This window comes from Marmota flaviventris, chromosome 4, assembly GCF_047511675.1.
Source record: "Marmota flaviventris isolate mMarFla1 chromosome 4, mMarFla1.hap1, whole genome shotgun sequence".
In the NCBI taxonomy this organism is placed as follows: Eukaryota; Metazoa; Chordata; class Mammalia; order Rodentia; family Sciuridae; genus Marmota; species Marmota flaviventris.
In genome coordinates, this window is record NC_092501.1 from 143,837,375 (window position 1) to 143,860,822 (window position 23,448).

At 38.5% G+C, this 23,448-nt stretch overlaps 3 protein-coding genes across 5 annotated transcripts in view; 1 reads left to right on the forward strand and 2 right to left on the reverse strand.

The window, feature by feature from the left end:
* Window positions 1-1,989, reverse strand: part of LOC114087379 (protein POLR1D) — a 41,281-nt gene extending 39,292 nt beyond the window's left edge. The window contains exon 1 of one of the 2 annotated variants that reach the window (XM_027928846.2): window positions 1,901-1,989. Coding sequence is in view for 1 of the 2 variants with exons in the window: in XM_027928844.2 (XP_027784645.1) it covers window positions 1,901-1,926 (26 nt within the window). In the remaining variant the exon portion in view is untranslated. The remainder of the gene's footprint in view (window positions 1-1,900) is intronic. The other variant, XM_027928844.2, reaches the window with a different exon arrangement.
* LOC114087378 (DNA-directed RNA polymerases I and III subunit RPAC2) lies at window positions 330-1,983 on the reverse strand. The gene is made up of 2 exons (XM_034636477.2): window positions 1,901-1,983; window positions 330-888 (listed from the first exon to the last, which is right to left on the reverse strand). Exons 1-2 carry the CDS (start codon window positions 1,924-1,926, stop codon window positions 513-515), a joined length of 402 nt encoding a protein of 133 aa, XP_034492368.1. The 5' UTR covers window positions 1,927-1,983; the 3' UTR covers window positions 330-512.
* Window positions 1,990-3,343: 1,354 nt separating the features above from the next.
* Window positions 3,344-23,448, forward strand: part of Lnx2 (ligand of numb-protein X 2) — a 68,879-nt gene continuing 48,774 nt past the window's right edge. Inside the window, exons 1-2 of one of the 2 annotated variants that reach the window (XM_071611588.1) lie at window positions 3,344-3,514; window positions 4,506-4,585. The gene's annotated coding sequence lies outside the window, so the exon portion shown is untranslated. The remainder of the gene's footprint in view (window positions 3,515-4,505; window positions 4,586-23,448) is intronic. The other variant, XM_027928981.3, reaches the window with a different exon arrangement.

Consider the following 23,448-nt stretch of genomic DNA (forward strand, 5'->3'; position numbering starts at 1 on the left):
CTTCCCCACTTTTACTCAACCTACCAACCAAAGAATGCAATTCTTATCACTTACAAATCTAGTAAGAAGCCAAGTTCCCTTTCCAATCTTCTTTCCTCCTTTTATAAACCAACTAGTCTACTGGGTCATGTTCTACTGCACCTACCACCCTTCCCTAACCACCCCAACCAGGCAGGAATGAATATTCCTTTTAATTCTTATGATCAAAATCCTTGTCTAGGGCCCTGATTTTCTCAGTTTCCTCACTTTCATTGTTGGTTCAATTAAGAAAGGTGTGTGTGGGTCATTCTTGAGGATCATTTGGCTGTAAGGAAGAGAAACCAGTCGAATTAGTTTAAATAAAAGAGGGAATTTATTAGGTGAATACACAGGTTCTTGTAGGGATTCCAACAGCTGTATCCCACACCTGAAGGATAAAGCATGCTATAACCACAAACTTCTAATTCTGGATTCTGCACAATCATGAAGAGAATTTCCTAGAGGATAGTCCTCCTTGTATCCTGAATAAGGGACTAGAATGTGGATTCATTTCTGCTTGCTTTTTGATCCTTATAGTCCTTTATGCTGGCCTCAAACTTGTCAAGCACATGTTGGCAGACATTCATGAGCTCATTCAGACCTCGTTGAAATGGCTCTACAGCTGGAAGAGCACCTCGAGTCTGAATGCGCAAATTAATTTTGCTCTCAGAAGGATGGGTCGTAGTGTAACCACAAAACTCCACTTCCGGATTCTTCATGATCATATAACGCAGAGAATTTCCTAGGGTATGGTCTTCCTCGTGCAATACAAAAGTCACACAGTGTCTATCTGTTCCAGCAGCCTGGACCATTTCCAAGGCTGTCTTCCTCTCGCCTTCAGCCATTGAGGTCTTCAATCCAGATATTTTTCTACACACATATTTTTTATAAAAATGAGATCATTCCGAATACTGTTTTGCGACTAGCGTTTTTCCATACTATACTGCAATTGCAACACATTAAACTACTACAATTACATAGAACTTTCTCATTTTCCTGCTTCCACTTCTATCCGTAAATATTTAACTTATTGCCTCCAGTTTCTCTCTACTCCATCTGATCATACACACTGATCACAAGGAGAGTTTTCTCAGAAAAACACAAAAACTTAAAGCTTTGCCAAAAAAAAAAAAAAAAGAAGAAGAAGAAGAAGAAGAAACAGAAAAAGGTTTTGGTAGCCACGAGAGGAATAGGATTAGAATAGGGTGCAGAAGAAGAAGAAGAAGAGGAAGAAGAAACAGAAAAAGGTTTTGGTAGCTAGGAGAGGTATAGGATTAGAATAGGGTGGGCCCAGCAGAAGATGAAAAGGAATTGAAAAGCTAGAAAAACAGACTGCTTTAGTATAAAAATAAAAACGGCAGATTATCAATGTGCAAGCTCCACTATGGCTTCCATTAGCAAGAGGTTAAGGAAACTAGGAAGTGGAAGGTGTAATATAGATCTAGCAGTAGAGAGAAAAAGAACTCAGCATTTAGGGAGTCTTTATAAGCAGTCTGCACAGAAAGGAACGTGAGCGGTAGTTACGGGGACTCAGGCCTGACTCAACACCGCGGCTCGATCACTCGGGAACCGCGGCCTGGTGGCTGACTTTACACCAATAGGGGAGGGCGGTTTGGGACGTAACTTTGGTCTCCCAATGGGGCGTCCCCCCGATAGCTACTACACGGGACGTTTTTACGTAAATATATCCACATCTCTTCCCCCTCTTCCCAATCGGACCCCGCTCTGCTCTCTTTTCCTCTTTTCAGCGCCCGGAAATATTGTGTCGCCAGGCCTGGCCGCGATGGCTGGGCCCGGTCCGGGCCGCGTGCCCCTCAGCCACCCGCTTCCCTCGCCGAGCGAGGCCCGCCCGCCCCGCTCCGCCCGCCTCCTCGGCCGTTACCTCTCCAGCTCCTGGTCCTCTTCCATCGCTGGGGCGGTTTCCGGGATCCTCAGGTGGTGCTGGCGGAACGGAGGCTCTGCCCCATATCGCGAAACGTGAGGCGAAGCAGGAAGGAAGAAAGGACGGACGGAAGGAGCCCAGGACGCAAGGAGTGGGGAGGAGCCGCAGCGGCGCGCCGGCACCCAGCCACTGGGCGTGGCGTAGAGGCTCCGCCCCCAGGGCCCCGCCTTCGGAAGGAAGAAGGCGTGCGGCAGAGTCGCTCACCTGGCGCTCCCGCTGTTAGGGCACCCGCTCGGGGTCGGGCACCGGCCTCACCCCGAGGCCCAAACAGGCCTATGGGAATCTGAGCTCTGCCTTTGGAACCTTACCCACGTGGTGGCAAAGGGGGCGGGTCTCACCTACCGTCCCAAATCACCTTCCTTCTTAGGGCGGCAGTCGGGCCTCTCTCTGAGTTGCTACTAGACTCGTGAGGGACGGTGTAGCTTCCAGACTAGCCCTTCCCGGACCCCAGTCTTCACGGGCCTTGCGTGGGACTGCAGGCTTAGACTATAGTTAATCCGCCTAGAAAAAGGAGGGGGCTAATTTGCGTAGAGATGAATTTAATAACAATACTACGGTGTAGGACGGTATTTATCTCACCGGGTTTCTTTACAGCTGCACATTTCAACTAGATCAAAGAACAAGCGTTTGCCTTTTTTTCTTGAGGACGAGTGAGGAAACTCCTTGTCAACCTTCTCCCCTAGGATCCACTCTTCCTTTGGAGTACGTCCTTCCCTGCTACTACCTTCCCTTTTCTTTCACCCTTTGGGCTGTTTAAACCTCCTCACTGGCGGAACCTCCCGCTCACCTTTGTTCCCAGGTGCCCCAGCCCCCGCCTTTCACCACCAGACATACTCTCCACCCTTCTTACTTCATATCTCCTCTCTCTGTTCCTTCAGGTGCTCTTCCTCGCAGATCAGTCCTTCTCACTCCCCTGCACCCTCCAGACCCCAGCCAGTCCCCCAGCTGTCCTTTCGCCCAACACACCTACATTTCTGCTTTCTTGCACCACTTGTTTTCCACCCCCGCCCCACGCCCTGCTCGAGTAGCCCTATTCGTTCCCTCCCTCCCCAGCTGTTCGACTCTTCTAGCCGCGGTCGGGGGTGCGCGCAGATATTTCTCCAGCGTCTTCTGCAGGGGAATCAGGCGAGCGGCGGGGACAGCCCAGAGCGGGTGGGGGAGGGCGGGCGACGAGAGGCGGAGTGGGTTCACTCTAACCTGGGAGTGACGGCCCGTTCTAACCCGCCCCCTGAGCTCTGGGATAGGTGGAACTACTCTCTGGCCCGCCCACTCCCGCCCCGCGCCGCGACCGATTGGCCCAGGTGCGTGTCGGGTTGGGCTGCTCGGCCCTGGCGCTTGCCCCCGGGAAGGCAGCAGGGGCGGTTGAGAAGTGAAGTCTTGGCCAGAGTTTTCTTCTTGCCAGGAAATCCGCGGCGGCAGCGGCGGCGGCGAGTCCCGGCAGAGAGGAGCCCAGCTGGCTCCTGGCTCTCCCTCAGCGGGCCGCGGAGAGCGGGAGCTAGCGCTGGGCTACGGCGCTGGAAGCCGGTGTAAGCCCCAGGCAGCCGCGCTTTCCCAGTGAGTAACTTTGCCCTGGCTGCCTCGCTCCGCGCCCTCTGGCCGGCTCCGGGCTGCCGCCTCAGGTGCGGGCGTCGGCGGGGTGTGGGGCGGCGCCGCGCCCCGGGAGGCGGCCGGAGCGGCGCCGCGGCCCGCCCCGGAGCCGCCGACCTCCGCCGCTTCCCTCGCTAACTCGGGCTGCGGGGACAGCGTGGAGCCGGGAGCGGGAGCGGGGCTGGCAGAGATGGTGCCCTGTGCCTGGTATCGCCGCGGGGTAGGCGCGTGGTAGGCGGGCGGCCCCCAGCTGTTAGCATTTGGTGGTTGCGGCCACCGTGGTGCAGATCTTTGCGTCGTTTGCTTTTTAAGGAAGGGTAGAGGAGTGGATGAGTTTTAAAAATTTTGTGTGTGTGTGCATTGTCGAGAATGAGTGGCATTAGCCACCCTTCCGTTGGATTTTGTTCTTGTGTGAGGGTATGGGGAGAGATCATTCTCTTGCCCCAGCCTGTTGCCTGTGAGTTGTCACCTTTCCCTTTAGGCTGGAGAGAATGGAAGACAGATTTGACATCTTCCAGGGGGTAATTTGAAAATACGGATCTTGATTTGGAAGCAGTTGCATACAAAGCATCGCTTAGGAAACACCCCCCCACTAGCTTTTCAAAGCTTTATGCCACGTTTTAGATAAGTTTTGACTTATATAGTGTTTCTTGTAGTATTTCAGTTTACATTAAAGGTTGTGATCCAGATATTTGTATCTGGCAGATACTGAAGTACACTCGTGCATGGGCTTCATCGTATAGATTTTTCTTTTTAAAATCACAGAAATGAAAAAACGAAGGTGGGTGAAAAGCTGTGGCAGTGCAGGAGAAACATTTGTAAGCTCCGGTTTATTAATTGCCTTCACTTTAAGAATTTCCCATTCTTGTAGCAACAGTACTTACTTGGAAATTGGCCCTGTTGTCAAGACAGATTTTGATTTTTCTCTTGCATGTATTGTGACACAACACTGATGAAGTTGGATCTGAGATCAATTCTATCTACTTTGATAAATTTGATTTCCACCCTCATACCCCTCTGGAAAAAGGACTTTGGCAGGTAAAGAAAGAAGAGGGGAGGGATCTAGTATCCTGTTTGGCCTGTCAAAGCTTTGTTGAGCCAGGAATAACAAAGTTGTGCCTTTTAAGCTTGTTCAAGAACCACATGTGTGAGTTTTCCCATAGGGGTAGAATGTAGGCCAAGTTCGAACCACAGTAGAATAACATTGCTTTTAATTCAGCGTACTTGTGTGTTAACTTCTTAATTTGTGCCTTGTTCTTCTGCTCTTTTCATTAAATTTGAAATTTTCGTTGTTTATTCATTTAGCTATTCATAAAGTGCCTAATGCATGCCAGGCATTAATGGCAGAGGTCAGTTCTTACTCAGAGTTGCTCAGTCTCTTATGGAAGCTGATCCATACCTTTGTTCTACTAATTAATTTACCTGACAGTAATTTGAACAAAGTGCTGTGGCAACTTAAGAATCTTTTTGCCTGGAGTTTGTTAGAGAGGCCTCACATAGGCACTTTTCAAAATTGGTGTTGGACTTTGCCATATATATTCTAAACACATATATCTTTGGCATGTTGGATTATGAGATCTGCATATGGGTAGTCCAGCTGGAGAATACAATGTTTGTGGTTGAAGTAGGATTCAGGAGCTGGTGTGTTATTCATTTCAAAGCACTTAGCACTTTGCCTTGCCTGCACTAGGCACTCAAATATTTATTTATTAAGCTGTCCTGAGCAGAAAACTGAAAGATTTTGTGTACCATATTAAGAAATTTGGACTTTATCTGGTCAGTGATATAGAGTGCCAGTTTTAACAGGAGAATGTCATGACAACATTTGTATTCCAAAAAGATATCTGTAGCAGTCTGAAGGATGATGAGGGTCCAGATGGGAGGTAAAGACAAAGGAGATTGTCACAATGTAGGTGATAAGTGCTCAAAATTTTCAATTCATATTATCCAGATTTGAATCAGGCTCTGTCAGTCTCCGGTTTAACTACTTCCTTCCTTAGGTTCTTCTTCTCTTAGGGTTTGGGGAGTGAAAGTTGGGGAAAAATATGTATTACTTAATAGTACTTGGTAGGTAGTAAGGACTTAGTTCTCATTCCATGAGAAGGCATTGATAAAAGAGATGATGTGGCATTTAGGAGACTAGACTCTGTAAGTGACTAGAAAGGATTAATGAGAAAAAGATGATTCCTAGGTTTTTTGCCTTGGGGCACAGGCATATTCTGGTTTAGCTGGCTGTGGAGTCAGAACAGAGGTCAAATTCTAATTTCATCATTTACCCTTAGAATTACTATCCCAGCTGAGTTTTGACTTCCTAACATTTAGGAAATGATCATAGTACCTGTTTAGTAGGGTTTGAGGATCAAGTGAAATTATGCATTTAATAACCTTGGCACAATACTTGGTACATTCCAACTGCTCAATAAATATTAGTTGTTCCTTTAGTGATGATGGCATTAGTGAGCTCCTGGAATGTTGGAGGCTGTGAGAAGGACGGTTAAAAACAATTGAAGGCAAGGTAAGAGAAGGTAAATAAATTCTGGCTTGGGACCCACCCAATGGGGTGCTAAACAGATGGTTGAGATGTCTGTTATACAGTTGTTGGATGGATGTATCTGAGAGGAGCTAGGAAAGAATAGAAAAGGAAAAAGAATTTCCATAAAGCCTTTGTGGGAGTGTGTGAAGTGGTGGAGCTTTTTGAAAGATTTGGGAGAAGACGGTGAGATTTTGGGAGAAGGGGTGTTGGAGTTTATAGTGTAGCAATGGCTGTAGTGTTGACATTGAACATCAGGCATCTCTAGCCTCAAAATGTGTTTTGGCTACTATCAAAGGAGAACTCTAGGCTTTTATAATCTGTTTTGCTCTGTTCTCTTATCCTTCTCTCCTTTCTGATTGCCCCCACCAAAACCCAAACAGTTTGTTATGCAGATTTATTTACTTCACCCTCTACTTTCCAGGCCAGAGCTACCTTCCTGTATCCAAACCCCATGAAGTTTCTAGAAGAATCATAGGTCTCATTTCATAGATTTTATTCTGTTTAGAAAGCAGTGTTGGCTGAGAAGTAAAACATACACATCTTGGATGGGCCTAAATTGACCCTGTTAAGAGGGCCTGAAAGTTTTACAAAAAAAATCACTTTAGCCTAACTATCGTATGTTTTTTTTCCTCATAACAAAACACAAAAATCTGCAGTCATGTAAGTGTTTTTGGTTTTTTTAAAAAAAAGGGGGCTGTTAACCTGAGATGTTATTAAGAGGGATTTTTAAAAAAGCAAATACTCATGCTATATATTATAATAATAAATGATCCCCTAGTTGTTTTGTATTTTGAGGTGCTGGGGATGGCACCTAGGTTCTCATGGGTACTAGGCAATTAATTGTTCTACTACTGAGCTACCCCATCAGCTCAGTTAGTAATGATTTCAAATAAGCAAGTATCCTAGATTCTATTTTTAAAATATGTTCTTCCCAGAGCAGAGATTCTGTTTTGCTCACTGCAGCATTCTCAAATGCTTAGAAAAATAAATACTAATGTATACATAAATGAATTAGATCCATTGGCTTTGATCTGTCTTGGCCCACAGACCTTTTCCAAATCTTTGGAATAATCCCTGGTCAGAGGGAAAACAAGAGAGAATTGATCCAGCCAGGACACTTAAGATGCAAGAATTATACATGATTGATGGCTTTTAAGATTCAACTATTTTAGTGCCAGGTGCTGCAATTATTTGCATAATTCCCCACTACCACCATCATTTCCCCCTCACATTTTACAACCATAGTCATGGGGTGTGGTAAGGAGAAACAGACCTTTATATAGGGATATGGCATTGTTCAGAGGTATTACATTTGTCCTCTTGATTTTACAGAACTCCAGGTCAGAGTCTCTGAAGTCTTGATAAGGATAGTTGAATAGAAATATTGTGGGCAGATAGGGCTTAAGCAGAATTTAATCTCACAGCCTGGAGATTTAGGACTTTTACTTCTGGCAGTTAATATTTCTTAGTGGAGAAATTATGTGAGGGAAAATTTTGTTTTTTTCCCAATATTAGGCTGGATAGGAGAAACGAGAAATAGAGACAAATGCAGAAAATAGGTAATAGATAAATAATATTCTAGAAAACAACCATTGTATATCTATTTAAAAAGCAAGTTGTCTTCATGTGTAAAACAAATGAAGTTTCTGTTTTTCTTTATTGAAAGAGTAATCTTAGAGTTCTTCTAAATAACAAAGTTAGGTAAAATAAGTTGTACTTGGCTATAATCAAGGTTTCAAAGGCTCTGTTGGCTATTTGTTTTATAAATAAAAGTAAAGTAAATCTGGAAAATATTTGCCTGGATTTTGGCTGCCAATCTTCAGTTAAATTTGAAATTTAATTCTTTATCAGAATCTTAAACCATGCAATTACTAAACAAATTGGAGCCTTTCACTTAAATCCTCCTTTCATCTTGAGAATACTTTTCTTCTACATGATTGAACTTTGATTTTTTTCAATTTAACTATATTCATTCAATACCTAAGCATATATCATCTGATCAGTATTGAGCTGTGTGGAACACACATGACAGTTTTTCCAAGGGCAAAAATTTAAATTCTTAAAAGACATTCATTCAGTGGAGGAGTTAACATTCAAAGCAATTCTTTTGAGATCCATGATTTCCAATTACTTGGCTCTTCAACTCTTATGATCTTCACTTCCACTGTGTTTTAACATTCATTTGGTAGTTTGTTATTTCCTCAAGTTTTTCACATTAGAAACATGTTCTTAAAGTTCTATATCCTGTTCTCTGATCATAGTCTTCTATGGAGTCTTTCAGCTCTCTTATTCCCATACTTATTATAGTACAGTGCCCTTCTCACAGAGATAGTTTGCAGATTTCTTTATTCCACTGCATCTCCCTTTCCCTGTTGCATGAATATCCATTAGACTTGCAGTTTTGCAGCTGGAATATATTTTTACTGGCACTTTTGCATCTCTTGAATTTGTGCTTTACCTGCCAGGTAACACCGTTGTTCAGATTAACCCTGCTTCCACCCCAGCTTTGGTTTTTCTCCATGCAGGAATTTGTCACTCTAACTCCTCTCCATTCCCCTCACTCAATTTGGTACCTATGAAGTGCTTCCACAGTGACCTTAGACACGCTTTCATTAAATAATAGATAGAGGTCACACAGTTATAAACTGTGATGAATGCTTTGAAGAAATACCATGGGTTATGCTGTCCAGTATTATAGTCACTAGATACATGTGACTGTTGAGCTTTTGAAATGCAGCCAGTCTGCATTGAGAAATACAGTAACTGTAAAATATACATCAAATTTTGAAGACTTAGAAACAAAAAGTCATAAATTATATCTCATTAATAAATTTAATGATCACATCTTAGTGATAATATTTTAGGTATATCAAATTCAAAAGGAATTTGCTCACTTATTTTTTTAAACAATATGGTCAGTAGAACATGTAAAATTACATGTGTGGTTTGCATGTTTCTGGGACAGTGCTGGCGTAGTGTGTTGTTGGGATATAAAGGGAAATGATATTTCTGGTGAGCTGAATATCACTGAAACCTCCTTTAGGAAGTTGTCTTTGAGGGAATATGTGGATGAATAGTGTTACACAGGTGAACCCTCTCTAGAAGATGCAGTTGGAGGTGGATGGCATGTTGGGGTAGAGGAGAGCTGGAAGAATCGCAGAGGCCAGAGAAGCAGGGCCTGATCATGTATGCAGCTTTTTTGGTTCTAATGAAGATTTTGTTCTTCATCACTCGTGGATTATTCCAAACCTTTATTTTATCCACAAGTTTTTGTCTAACCCCCACCTCTTCTATAGTCTGCAAATAATCTGATCATTTCATGGAGAAAATTGAGATGGTCTATGATTTCTCTAACAGTTCAGTCCCTTTCCTTCTTATCTCACCAACTGGACCGAAGAAGTCTCAGATCTCTGGAAGGCTAACTCTTCCTAATGCTCTCAGTTCCATCCTTCATGTCTCTTTCAGGAGAGGCTTCATGGATTAACTCTGTTATTCTATATTTAATCTCTCCCTGCTCACTTTATCACATCCACCTATAAGTGTGCTCCAATATTAATCTAATGAAGCAAACACAATTTCATTGACCTCACATTTCTCTTCAGTTATTGTTCTTAATGCATAGCAAATTTTTAAAAAATGTAAAGTATTCAAATGTATTCAAAGCAGTATGTTTAAAATGTGTTTACATATCAAAATAAAACTATTAATGAGATTTGACTTCTTTCTGTATTGAGTACTTGAAATCTGGTGAAATATTTTGTACGTAACACTTCTCATTCAGATGCTAAACTTTCAGTGGTTCAAATTAAGAGAATTCTGCAAAAATTATGGAAATTTAACAGAAAAATAGCATATTGCTTCATTTTTTTCTTTTCTTGTGGTTAAAAAACACATGCAATTTACCATCCTAACCATTTGCTAAGTATATTCATGTTATCATGAAACAGATCTCCAAAACTTTCCTCTTGTAAATCTGAAACTACCATTAAATAACTTTGTTTTCTCCTCTCCCAGCCCCTAATAATCACTCTTCTACTTTCTGTTTTTATGAATTTGATTATTTTAGGTACCTCATTTAAAGAGGTACCTAAATCCATTATTTGTCTTTTTAATACAGAAGTATGGTTCTGTAGGCTTCCCCCCCGACACCAAACCCATCTTTTTTCCCCATGTTTTTTATTGGTGCATTAGAGTTGTACATACTGATGGGAATTATTGTTACATATTTGTACATACACACAATGCACAATATAACAGTATAATTTGGCCAATATCAATCCCCAAAACTTCCCCTCTCCATCCCTACTTCTTTGGTTTTAATCTAGTTTTGAGTATATTGTCCAAGGGTTCAGGTGTTTAGAACTTGTTCCCTAATGTGGTGGGAACTTTAAAAGGTGGGGCCAAATGGAAGGTCCTTAGGTCAGCTGGGAGGCAAGCCTTTGAAGGGAATATTAGTCTCCTCTAAACAGCCAGTTGTCATAAAAGCCTGAGCATGACCCTTGAATGGCCTCTCTGGCTTCCTATTTCAAGATGTGACTCTCCCTTTCACATGTGCTCCTGCCATCCTACATGTGGTCCTCACCAGAGCCAAACCAATGCCAGTGCCACATTTTGAATCTGCAGAACTGGGAGCAAAGTAAAGTAAACGTTTTTCTTCACAAAGTTAGCCTTCTTTAAAATTTTTCTTATAGTAATAAAAATGTACTAATACATATGGTAAAATCAGAGTGCCAATCACAAACTTTTAACTAGTGTTTATTGTATTAACTTTTCCTGTGAAATATTTACCTCTTAAAAGTTTCCATTATAATTTTGGCCTCCTGAATATGATAAAGTCTGAATTTTCTTTTTCTATGGTTTGGGTTCACCTGAAATAATCAGTTTGTGCTGGAGGACAATTAAATAGACTAGAAAATAGTTCTTAAATTGTTTATTCATACAGCATGATAAAACTTAAGTATAAAAAGACTTACAGCAAGATTGGGTAAAATTTATTATTATAGGTTAAGAGTAGTTGTGGTTCAATTCCCAGCACCGCCAAAAAAAAAAAAAATAGTTGTAATTGAAAACAGATTTCGTGTTTGTGCAGATCCTAGGATAGCTAAGAAAGCTTTTTTCCTTGACTGGATATTTATTGAATACATATTATGTGCCAGACTTTAATGAAAATATAGCAATGAGTAATGTAAGTAGGAACCCTGCTATAGAGTTTATGTGCTGGGGGAGCAGGAGCATGTGTTATTTATTATAAACATAAGCAGGTAAACACATTAATGAAAAGGATAATAAATCTTAGGAAAATAAGGTGACATGGTTAGATCTGAACATGTTGGATCTGAATGGTCATGCTAGTGATAGTAGAGCTGGTTTCCAGATTTCCCTTCAGCTATTAGTTTGTCTTCACCAGGAAAACTTTTAGCCAATACTGCTAAAAAAGAATGCAATGCTGGTAATCAAACCCAGGACCTTGTACCTGCCTGGCAAGTGTTATACTGAATCACACCATAAGCCCCAACAATGTCATATCTCCCTCTTGACCCCAGCCACCTTGTTCCTTCCCTTTGTACCCTTCTTCCCTCTCAGTGAAATGGCTAAATAGCAATAGTAGAAAGGAATTAAGAGGAGAAGCAAGGCATCTGGAGAAATCATTCCTCAGTTAATTTGCCTTTTCATGATGCTGGGAGTTTAGTCTGTAAAGACCTGAGTTTGTATATGTTAGTATTTCAGTGGGGTTTTATATTCTATGTTCTGAATTAACAGAAACAAAACACTACTAGTTATTAGAAGAGGGAAAATTGTTTTGTCAATTCTTATGGAATTCTCAATTTTATTTTGAAGCTTCTCATCTTAAAAAAACTCATCTATGTCACCTCATAAAAAACTCTTAATTTATAACTTATCTTTATTAGACAGCCTTTACAATTGTGTGTAAAACTTGTGCCTTGCTTTCTTTGGTACATAAGAATTTGGAGTGTGACCCATGACTCATCAACTGACGTTGTGGTACATTTTTAGAAACAAAGAATGAGATAGTAGATTTCCCTTAAGCGGCAGTGCAAAAGTAAATACAAGAAAGCACAGGGGGCGCTGGGATTGTGGCTCAGAGGTAGAGCGCTGGCCTACCACACGTGAGGCACTGGGTTCGATCCTTAGCACCACATAAAGATAAAATAAAGATACTGCATCCACCTATAACTAGAAAGTAAAATATTAAAAAAAGAAAGCACAAATTTGTATCTGTGCCGATGTGATTACAGCTATGTGTTGAAAACCTAATACAAACATGTCATAACACTGAGCATTTCAGTGCTTGTTGAATAGAATTGGTGTAAACTTTGTGTGTCTTGCAGAAAAATCCTTATATGTAGCAGTAACTACATTTCTCCCATTTTATGGGTGTGAAGTAACTGTGGACAAATATGCTTAGTATTTAGACTTGTGTTTTACTTACTGATTTTTGATATGGAGATGAAGCAGTGAAGAGGAAGCATTATCTTGGGCATACTACTATGTTTTTAGCGCTCCATAAAATTTTTTTTACATTTGATGGGGACATCTTGTTTGCTTTGCTTTTTGTTTTTAACTCTGTATGTAAGAATCAGTTTCAACTGCTTTCTGCTTCTTTCTTTATTTCTTTTTGTGTGTGTACCCTTGCTTCTGTCATAGTACATTCCCATCCACATAAAAATGAATCTGTGCCAGATATGGAGGTGCACACCTCTAAATCCCAGTGACTTGGGAGGCTAGGGCCTGAGGATCACAAGTTTGAGGCCAGCTTGGGCAATTTAGGGAGACCAGGTCTCACAATAGAAAAATGAAAAGGATTGGGGATGAAACTTAATGGTAGAGTGCCCCAGGTTCAATCTCAGTATCACAAAAGGGGAAAAAAATGTCAATCGGTACTAATAGGTATTTAATGAATACCAAATCTCATGTCTGTCTACTTCTTGACCCCAGCCACCCAGCTCCTGCAGAGTGACTATTGTTTGGAGTTTTTGAGTATTCTAGAGGCATATTTTGTGCATAAAATCTCACATGTATATCTATGTAGATATTCTCAAGCACATATTATTCTGTACTTGATTTAAATACGCTCCAAATTTGTTTTAATTTGCTAGTGCTTTTGAAATTTACTTGGCTAATTTGAATTTCCTGATCTCACTTGAATTATATGACTTAAAAAAAAAGCTTTTATGTCTTGAAAGATGTACAAATATTACCATGCAGAGGGTTTCTCTGCTGCATTGATATGGACAAAATTATTACTTGAACTTTTTTCTTTTATAAATCATGACCCTCCTGCTTAATTCTTGTTTTTTAAATATTTTTTAGTTGTAGTTGGACAGAATATCTTTATTTTTATGTGGTGCTGAGGATCGAACCCAGTGCCTTGCACATGCTAGGTGAGTGCTCTACCTTTTCAGTATTAATGTTTGTTGTAGGGGGCACTCCAAGAGTATCCTTTATGTTTAGAACTGTTGAGTGCATTCCTTTTCTTACAAAAAGTGAAGGGGAAAAAATGGTCTTTTCCTTAAATTCAGTTAGAATATGGTGTCAGTTCTGGAGGGGAAAAGGGTAAATTGTTTTCAGTAACTTATGAGTATCATCCTAGAAGGCTTTGACATCTTCAGTGTTATATTGCCTGACTTTGAGTTATGATATGTAAGTGGACAGAATTGTGTAACTACCAATATTAATCATTATGGTATGGTAACACCATTTATATGACTACTCTATAGCTGTCCCTCAGAGCTTTCAATTTCATTCAGCAATTAATTATCATAGTAATCCTGTGAGGATAGTGTTAGGCATTTAAGAACTGAAGTTCAGAAAGTTTAGAGGCAATGTACAGTTTGCACAAGGTAAAATGGTTACCTGTGATTGGAAACCAGACCTATTTGATCTAAAAGCCATCTGACTCTTTACTATATTAGGGTTATACTAGTATAGTAAATAGTTAATGTTTTGATAGAATTATGATTGTTTTCTTTTTTCTTGCTGAAAGGACTTTAGAGATAATTTTAGTTTAAACCACATAGTTGGCCAATAAAGAGAGAGGTTTCAAGTATAAAAGTCTGTGGTTGGGTTCTTGGACTCATAATGAGATGATTTTCTAAAAGAAACTCTGGGATTGTTTTATTATGGAGCAGTGAATGGTTTTGTAAAAACCCCGGTTTTAATCGTAAAGCCTGAAAGGGAAAAGCTAGTTCCTTACATCTCTCTCTCTCTTCCTGCCATCCTTCCGCCTCCCATGAAACTTAGAGAAGGGAACAGTTATGTTCTTTATGTACTGCTTTAGCTTAGATGTTTAATTTTGGTTAGTGGTCTTAGAGAGGAAGTGATAGAATGTTTGGGAGGATAAGAGGATTAGAAAGTAATTGGTTCCTTATTGCAGAGACTGGCCCCTAAAAAAGTATGTGTACCTTGACTTTTGTAGTGGGCTATCAGCAAGGACTCTGATTTTTAGTTTTATCAACCTTTTACTAATAATCTACTGAGATGTTTACCTGTATGGTTCTGTGTATTTATTTTGTATGATATATTCAGGAAAGGCTGTGTTTTCCCCCATTAATTCTTTAGAAAATGTAGGCATAAGAAAAGGTTGCAACAACAACAGCAACAAAAAAGATAAAACATTTTAGCTGAGGTGTTCTTTGTATGAACCCTTTGAGCCATAGGTTTTTCATTCTTTCTTTTTTTGTCTGTCTTTTATGTTTTAACTGGTGGCATAAAATAGTTTTCACTTTTTATATTATAAAGATAATTAAATGATAAGACACTTATAATAGATATTCATAGATGGTTTTTCAGTACAAACTAAATGGGATGGATTTTTTTAAATGCTATTATACACAAGCAATAGAAAGGAAAAATGTGTAATTCTGTCTATCAAATGTATACCACATCTCTGTCCATATTTTTTTCTTGCTCCCAGTCATAATTAGACAATCTTCCTAATCTACAGTGTAATTTAAGATGCTCTTTATAGTGTCAGAGGAGTTCTACTAAACCCTCATTAACCCTGGTTTCTTATGCTTTTCCCTGTTTCTTGGAATGTGCCTCAGTTTATACAGCAAGCTTTTACTTAGGTATTATCCTTTGTTTTCAGCATTACTAACATGTATAACTTTTGTAGTCACTATGGGTCAAACTGGTACCTAGAACATGAAATAAATGACAGACCAAAATGAAGAAAACAGTTCATTTGCATAACATGTATAGTTTAAGATTGCCCTGCAGCATGCTTATTAGTGAGGAGCATTTGTACAGTGTGTGACTATTGGCTGTGCCTGCTGTCCTTGTCTGAGACTGTGCATAGCATGGAAAGTATATGATAATTGTGTGTTGGATTTAAAAAAATGTACTTTGTAAATTAATGAAGGCATTTTGAAAAACGTAAGAAAAACAAGTTGGTGCTTTGTGGAGTGGCACTACAGATGTTATATCTGCGTTTAAATTGCAGTTAGATATTTACTTTTGGGTGGAAGGATGCATTAATTTCAGTTACTTATTAAAGTTTATCATTGTAAGGTATGACTAATCTGGAGGTGTTTCTAAAAACTTTGTCTCACTGTTGGCATTTATGTAGAAGAAAATTTTTTAAAAAATAGCTGTGTGGGGATTGGCTGCTCTTGGCATGGACTGGTAACTGCATAAAATGAGGAAATCTGGCCATGAAGCTTTTTACCTACTCAAGCACTACTAGTGGTGTGTGTTACTATTTCTTTGTTATCAGCAGATGGCAGTTTACTAATTTGGATAGTCACCTGCTGACTTCTATAATAGCTTTGATTACATAAGCATACTCCATTGAAAATGGTCCTAAAATATTCACCAGTGACTTATTCTTATTTCTAGAACAGTTGAGCTGTTTTTCTAACTTTTTCAGAATATGAAATTGTACTAAGGTTTTTGTTTTTATTTTAACATTGGGACTATTCTGATTGCCCAGACCTTAATTAAAAGACATTATATTCAATTCTAATACAAATTATGTTGAGAAGGGTGACAGAATTCTTTCAATGTAAAAAATAGGAATTAAATTTTAAAGGGAGACTAATGGTGTTCTTTTTAACAGATGTCTGTTAGTTCATGTCATTGATCTAAATTATTAATTAAGTGAGCCATAAATTTTTGATGTTATTAAGTAGTAAGAGATGAACAGAAAGATAAGTTATTATTTTGACACTAGTTTCCCAAGTAACAGTGCTAATATTTGACAGCATAATTATGGTTTCAATAATGTGACTTCTAGAAAATATAAAGTTATGTAAAAATTCATAACATTATAATTTCTCTTAATATTTCCCTATATTTTATGTAACTTCAATTATTTATTTACTTATTTATTCTTGTCAGTACTGGAGATTGAACTCAGAGGTGCCCTTTTTATTTTTTTTATGTTGAGATAACATCTTGCTAAGTTGTCCAGGCTCTACTCCTAGCTCTGCTTCACTCTGCTGGGATTATAGGTGTGTGCCACCATACTTGGCCTCTCAAGTTATTCTTGTGCTATATGATCTTACAAATGGATTCAACTTGAAAGTGATCAGTTTTTAATTATCATATATACTACAGTGAACTGGCTAAAATTTAAAAAACTAGCAACATCAAATGTTGACAAAGAAAATGGAGCAACGAGAACTCATACATTTTTGCTGAGAATGTAAAATGGTGCAACCACTTTGGAAAAGATCTGGCAATTGCTTATAAAACAAAGCATGTAGCTCCCTGTGACTCAAACCTTCCCCTTTTAGATACTTACTGGAGAGAAATGAAAACATATATTCATAAAAGCTCTTGTTCATAATCACCAAAACCTGGAAACAATCCAATTGTCCATCAATAAGAAGCATGATTCAATGGGATACTACTGAGAAGTTGAAAGAAACAGACTAGTAATATATACCACAATGTAGGTGAAGTTCAAAAACACACTTACCTAAAAGAGAACATACTCTGTGTTCCCATTTAGATAATACTTTAGAATATGCAAAACTCATCTATGATGAAAAAATATCAGAGGGATCACTGCTTCTAGAGATGATGGTTGGGGACTGACTGAGAAGGGGCATGAAGGAACCTTCTGGTATAAACATTTTGTTTTGTATTTGGATAGTAATTCCTGTCACATAGGTGTTTTCTCCTTAACGATGGGGAAAAGAGAGAACCCAGTAAAAATTTCTGAATTTTAAGTATCCTTGAATGTAGACTGAAGTTAGATGGGCCAGGGTTTGAATCTCTTCTCAATCACAGTCTACTTGTTTAACTTGAGTCTCGTCTACCCCATCTCTTAAATGGATGATGGTAATTATTTCATAGGGTTTACTGAAATGATAAAATGCTCATAAAGTAATTAGTATGATATATAATATGTAGTAATAGTGAATGAATGGAGTTATGAGGGAGTAGGTAAATTGTTGGAAATGAACTTCAGTACTCTTCCAGGTTGAGTAGGAAGTAAAGCAGTGAGGTAATACTGAAAGCCTAAGTGAAAATAAGCCAAATGTATGACTTGACTCTGAATGGCCACTTATAAACTGTAATATACCTGGGAAATCTCTGAGGACTTTGGATCAATAGGCTGCTGCAGAAGTAACCGATGTGATACTCAACATTTAAAGTGGTGTTTTGGAATGAGAAGATGTTAAAGTAGTAGATGTTTGTTTTTTGGTACCCAGTGTTTGTTACTTTACTTCCAGCCATAGCCCCTTATTTCCCCTTTTTGGAGTATCCCCTTTTTCTGCTTTGTGCTTCTTTGGGAAGCTGACCCAGGTCTTGTTTCAGAAGTGACTCAGGTCTGGCCCATTAAAGCACCATGTGTCCCTAACTACAGTAATTGATTCAATATGGGTACGTGACCCACGCCAAGCCATCAGAGGTAGGAAAATGTGATTCTGCAGTTTTTATTGGCAACATTGTGAAACCTGAATAAGGACTGTGACTTTGTACCCCTGAAACTGCTGGGGATAACCACTATACACAGCCTGAGAATGCACCCTATTCAAAGGAAGCAAAGTTGGGAGAGAGTCCTGAGGCAGGACTGAAACCTTAAGCTGGTTTCAGTTAGGTTTTACATTGAGGCTGAAATAATTCTATACATAGTTGCTCACCCAGTATGATGTCTATTAGTAGTGCTGCTTATGGTTTTCTTTCCTTACTAATTCCATGGTTACATGAGCTAATATTTTTGCATCACATATACTTTGCATATGTAGTGCTTAGTTAGATATTAAATTTTTCTAAAGAATGGAATTATTTACTCATGCAGTACCTGGCTTCTCATCCTCATTAGAATATCTCTCTATGCTGTTTAATACAGTAGGCATAGACTTACATGGTTATCAGACATTTGAAATGTGAGTATTCCCAGTTGAGATGTGAAATAACTATAAAATACATACTGGATTTCAAAGACCTGGTCTGAAAAAAGAATGTAACATAGTTCAATAATTTTTGTACATGTTGCTTACATGATAATTTGGATATAATAAAGTGTGATTTAAATAAAATATATTGTTAAAATTAGTGTCATTTTCTATTTTCTTAATGTGACTACTGGAAATTTTAAATTATATATGCCTCATATTGTCTTCCTATTTGTGTCACTGGCTAATTAATGTCTTTGTACTAGACTAATCTCTGTGAAGGCAGGGACTATGTAGCTCTCCAAAGTAACCCTATCTCCTACCAGGGTGCCTGGTATGCAGCATATAATTAACACATATTTGTTGAATGACTTGTGAATTTTCTAGTACTTAATTTACATACCTGTTAGTGTACATGTGCTATGCTAGTTGAATGATAGGGGAAAACAGGATAAAGTGTTTTTTAAAAATACATCATGTTTTACTCTTACGTTTTCTTCAACTAGATTGTTTCCATGGAAACAGCAACCAAAGGACTGTCAGGGTTGCTGTAGTACTCTTTGGAGGGTATTTGCTGCCATTATTAACCAAAATCCGCAAATGTAAATATTTGAATAGATGTTTCTCAGGTTTGAAATCCAAAGTGTACAAATTTAATTCGAGGGGAAGTTGTTAAATATTCACCTTTGAAATTCTTCCTTTCTATTAGAGTAGTTTGCTGAAAAGCAAAAGAGTTGTTAAAGATGAGTGCTGTTTTATTTCTACTAGATACCGTTGTTGTCATTTGTTTCAGTTTGTACTGTCTCTTCATTCTTTCCTAATGAATGCTTTATAAATATAGATTACTAATTGACCTTTACGTGGTTAGAACATAATTACATTTTGGGGGGTAACATAAGTGACTTATTAAAAATAGCAAGTTCAGGTTGCATTGAGGATGCTAGTAGATAGGGGTAGAGGCAGTTATATCCAAAATTATTCATATTTAACTCAGCCATTAACAAGAGAAAAAATGATGGAATTCCATGCCGTTTCATCCAGGGGCACTTTACCACTAAGCTACATCCCCTGACCTTTTTTATTTTGAGACAGTGTTTCAAAATAGTTGCAGAGGCTGGCTTCAAACTTGAGAGCCTCCTGCCTTAGCCTTTTTAGTCACTGGGGAGATTCCAGATTTTGAGAGATTAATTTAGGGGTGGTGAGGTGACCTTTGAGGATAGTGTCATTCCAATGAGGAAACATATAGGCTTCTTTTGATACCTGTACCTTCAAAGCCTAAGAAAAGGAAAGCTTTAAACCTAGTTAAAATGTGTCTTTAAAGATGCTTTTGTACATGAAAGTTGCATTCAAAGCCTTATAAAAATTTTGTACCCCATCGCAAATCAATGTTTTTCAAGAAGCTTTTTGTAGAAATTAATGGACAGCTCAGAATTTGAGTTGCTACTCAGTTTTATGTTCATTCAAATTGAACACAGAAGCACCATTGAGCCCAGCGGCATTTAACCTGAGTCATATTCCAAGACATTATTATTTTTTCTTTTGAGACAGGGTCTTGCCAAGTTAGCTCGGGATTTACCAAGTTGCTGAGACTGGCTAAAGATACAAAATTGTAGGAAATTCCTGTAAAACCTAAGAAATTAGGTCCATTTAGTATTTTGGCCCTTATGTACATGGCAGTGTGTGTTTTCTTCTGGAACATGGTCTCCCTAATGCTGACAACAGCAGAGAAGTAATTTTCCTGTGAATCTTTGCCACAGTCAAGCTGCAGCAAAATAACCGGGGGTGGGGGGTGGGGTGGGGGTGGTGGTGGTGGTGACGAGCAACTTGTGTACATTGATACAGCAGGAGTGGAAGCTGTTTATTGTAGGACAACAGAGGTATTTATACATTCCACACAGCTTATCTTAATTAGCATAAACTAGATACAGCAGTCAACCAATAAGGAATCTCCACACTTAATGGCTCACTGGCGTTACTTCAGAAACCACTCCCTGTGGCAAAATGCCAGGCGCCATCCTGACTTGTTTACAGACTGTAACAAATCTTATCATCCATTTATTTATGTAAACATGTGTATGTATGTGCATATATTTTGTCGTGTGCAACCTCTACGTATTTATCATACTCTGTACTTTAAAATTTATAGCTCTGGAATCAGACTTCCTGAATTGAATCATGTTTCCATTAGTAACTGGTTTTAGGTTCTTGGGCAAGTTACTTGATGTTTCTTACTCTGAATTTCCTCATCTAAAAAATGAGGAATAAGGTGAGAATAATATTAAACTCAGGGTTACTATGTGGATCCAAAATATTAATTCTCCATCTCAGTTAATATGATGCCTGATATATTACAAGTGTTTAGTAAGTACTATTATAAGTATCTCCCCAAATTCATTCCTTTTAAATGTCAACATTGACCTCATGAGTTAATCCTGTTAAATGTGGACTGTTTATAACATCAGTCCTATCCCCTTTTATTTAATAATAAAAAATCTCATATTCTGTTCTTATTCCATGTTCTTATCTTTTCACTTTTTCTAATTTTTGTAGTTACCATTCAATCTTTTCCTGGGCACACTGTGGTTTTCTTTAGGTAATTCGATATTGATACTTCAGCCAACTGTGGGCATCCCCTACTTACCCTCCCCCACCAAGTGATGTGACAAAATGTTTCAGATTGAGGAAGCCTTACAGATCGTCTAACCCAGTGCCCTAGTTTTTCAAAGCCAAGGTTAGGGCCTAAGGCTGGTTGCAACTTCCTGATGATGAACATTTGGTACAAATGTTGAAGGATATCTTATTTCTCAACAGGCTACAATTAAGAGTGAAATACTAAATGGACTCTTGACCTTTTGGAGATACTAGGAAATTTTTACAGTCATGACTGAGAAACTTCTTGAATCATAGGGAATGTAGATATATTTTGATGAAAAATACAAGGGAAGTTTTCTTTGTGTTTCTTTTTTCTCTGATATAACTGTTCTCTCACCCCCACCTTTTTTTACATCCCAAAGTACAGCTCAGATCTATTCCTTTTGACCCTTCCCCAGCATGAGAGTTCAAACTCTCTTTCCCATTTGTCTTGACCATTTTAGTAACTTCCTGTTTTGCCTTCCTTCATTATTCATAACCTCTTACCTATAGGAAACCCCAGTGACTTGCTTGACCAGTGGATTTTATCACACTGTTTCTTGACTCAGAACTCTTCAGTGGCTTACCAGTCCCTCTAGCCTCCTCTCCCTCTCTGTGGCTTCACCCCTCACATGCATACATCCACATATGATGCACTGTTCTCTATTAAAGTACTTTCTGATTTTGCAACTGTTGTCCCAGCTCCATTTAGACTTTTCCTGTTGTTTTCTGAGCCAATGCACTTCTCTGTGCATGAAACTTTCTGAAATTATCACAATAAAAAATTATTTTTGGCCATTTTGTGTAGTATTTTGTTCCTTTTATACCACCACCTAGACATCCTTGTATTAAATGTCTGCCTGTTTCTTGTGTCAGAGCAATGATTATGTGCTGCCATCTTTTTCAAAGGATTGACACCCCTGTACATAAAAACACAACATACTTTCATTTATGTTTTTGCACTTACTTGACCTCTGCAAAATATACGACTGGGAGGGTACAGTCAGTATCCAAAAGAGAAATGAAGAGCTGTTTATACCATGTTTGCATGTGCTTCATAACAAGAAATGTACATAGAAGTAATTGGTAACATAAAATAGCTGTTTATATGAATCCATTGTTTGCTTTTCTTAACAAGGCAAGTATAATTTTTAAATTTCTCGTTCTTGTGTAATGACCTAGAAAATACAGACATTTTACATATTTCCCAAACTCAGTTTCTTACTGGTAGAAGGCCTATAGGCATTAAGAATGAAGAAGCATTTCTAAGGTGATGAACTCAGAATATATTTAGCACATCCAGGGAAACAATATCAGGCTGAGAGTATTTGTAGAAGCTTTTGTTGAACATCTACAGTATAGTTCATGATGCTACCTTGTAGGGTTTTTTGGTTTTGTTTTACTTTTTTTTGTCAAGTTTTTGTTGTTTTATGTGTGTATAATACTTAATACATTAGTACAGGTTAGAAACATTTGTCTTTCAAGATAGGTTCTCATATTAGGTTAAAAAGTAATAAATATTTTAAAGCAAAAGTCATAATTCAGCTTTTAATAAATGGAGAAATTTTTGAGAAAGAAGCAACCATATAAAAATTTGGGGGGGGGGGGGACTAGAAAATGACTATTCCAAATAGTAGCCAGGTTTTTAAAATGAATTGAATTCTAAATTTACGAAGTATTTTTTTTTAATAAGGTGACAAATTTTTTATTTAGGGTTGGATGTAAGAAAAAAAAATGTTTTACATGAAAATTTTCCAGAAGTAACATTATTTGACAGTGCATGATTTACAGAAAAATTTATCCCCTGATTATTAATTTCTGTATATTGTGTCTGCAAATGACTAACCTAAATCTCATAGGTTCAGGCAAACCTATAAATTTGTAAGATATAAAATATTAAAGCAAAGAAAAGATAAATACTAGTGATAGTGATCAGGGGTATATATATCTATAATACAGAATGAAGAATTTGCCCCCAAAATAAAAATCTGTTTGCTTCCTTCCATCTGATCTGAGTGATACATATTTCCCAGATACAATTATCTAGTTGGTATTTTGGTTTATTAATAGCCTACTTTATACATTTGTATAGAGATTTGTTTCACTGACACCTACCATTTTTGAGTAAACAGATCTAATTAAGTTTTTAAATTGGCAAAGCGAGGATGCAACTATGGTAAATTAATTGTGCTGTGTCACTCTTGATCCCAGCCAGAGACCCTGGCCCATCTTAACATTTTTTTTTACTTCTTTCTTTTAAAAAGGATGTTCTATATGAAAATAGCCTACCTTTTTTTTTTTTCCTTTTCTTTTAATCTTGCTAAATCGCTGAGGCTTGCCTCAAATTTATAATCCTTCTGCTTTCGCCT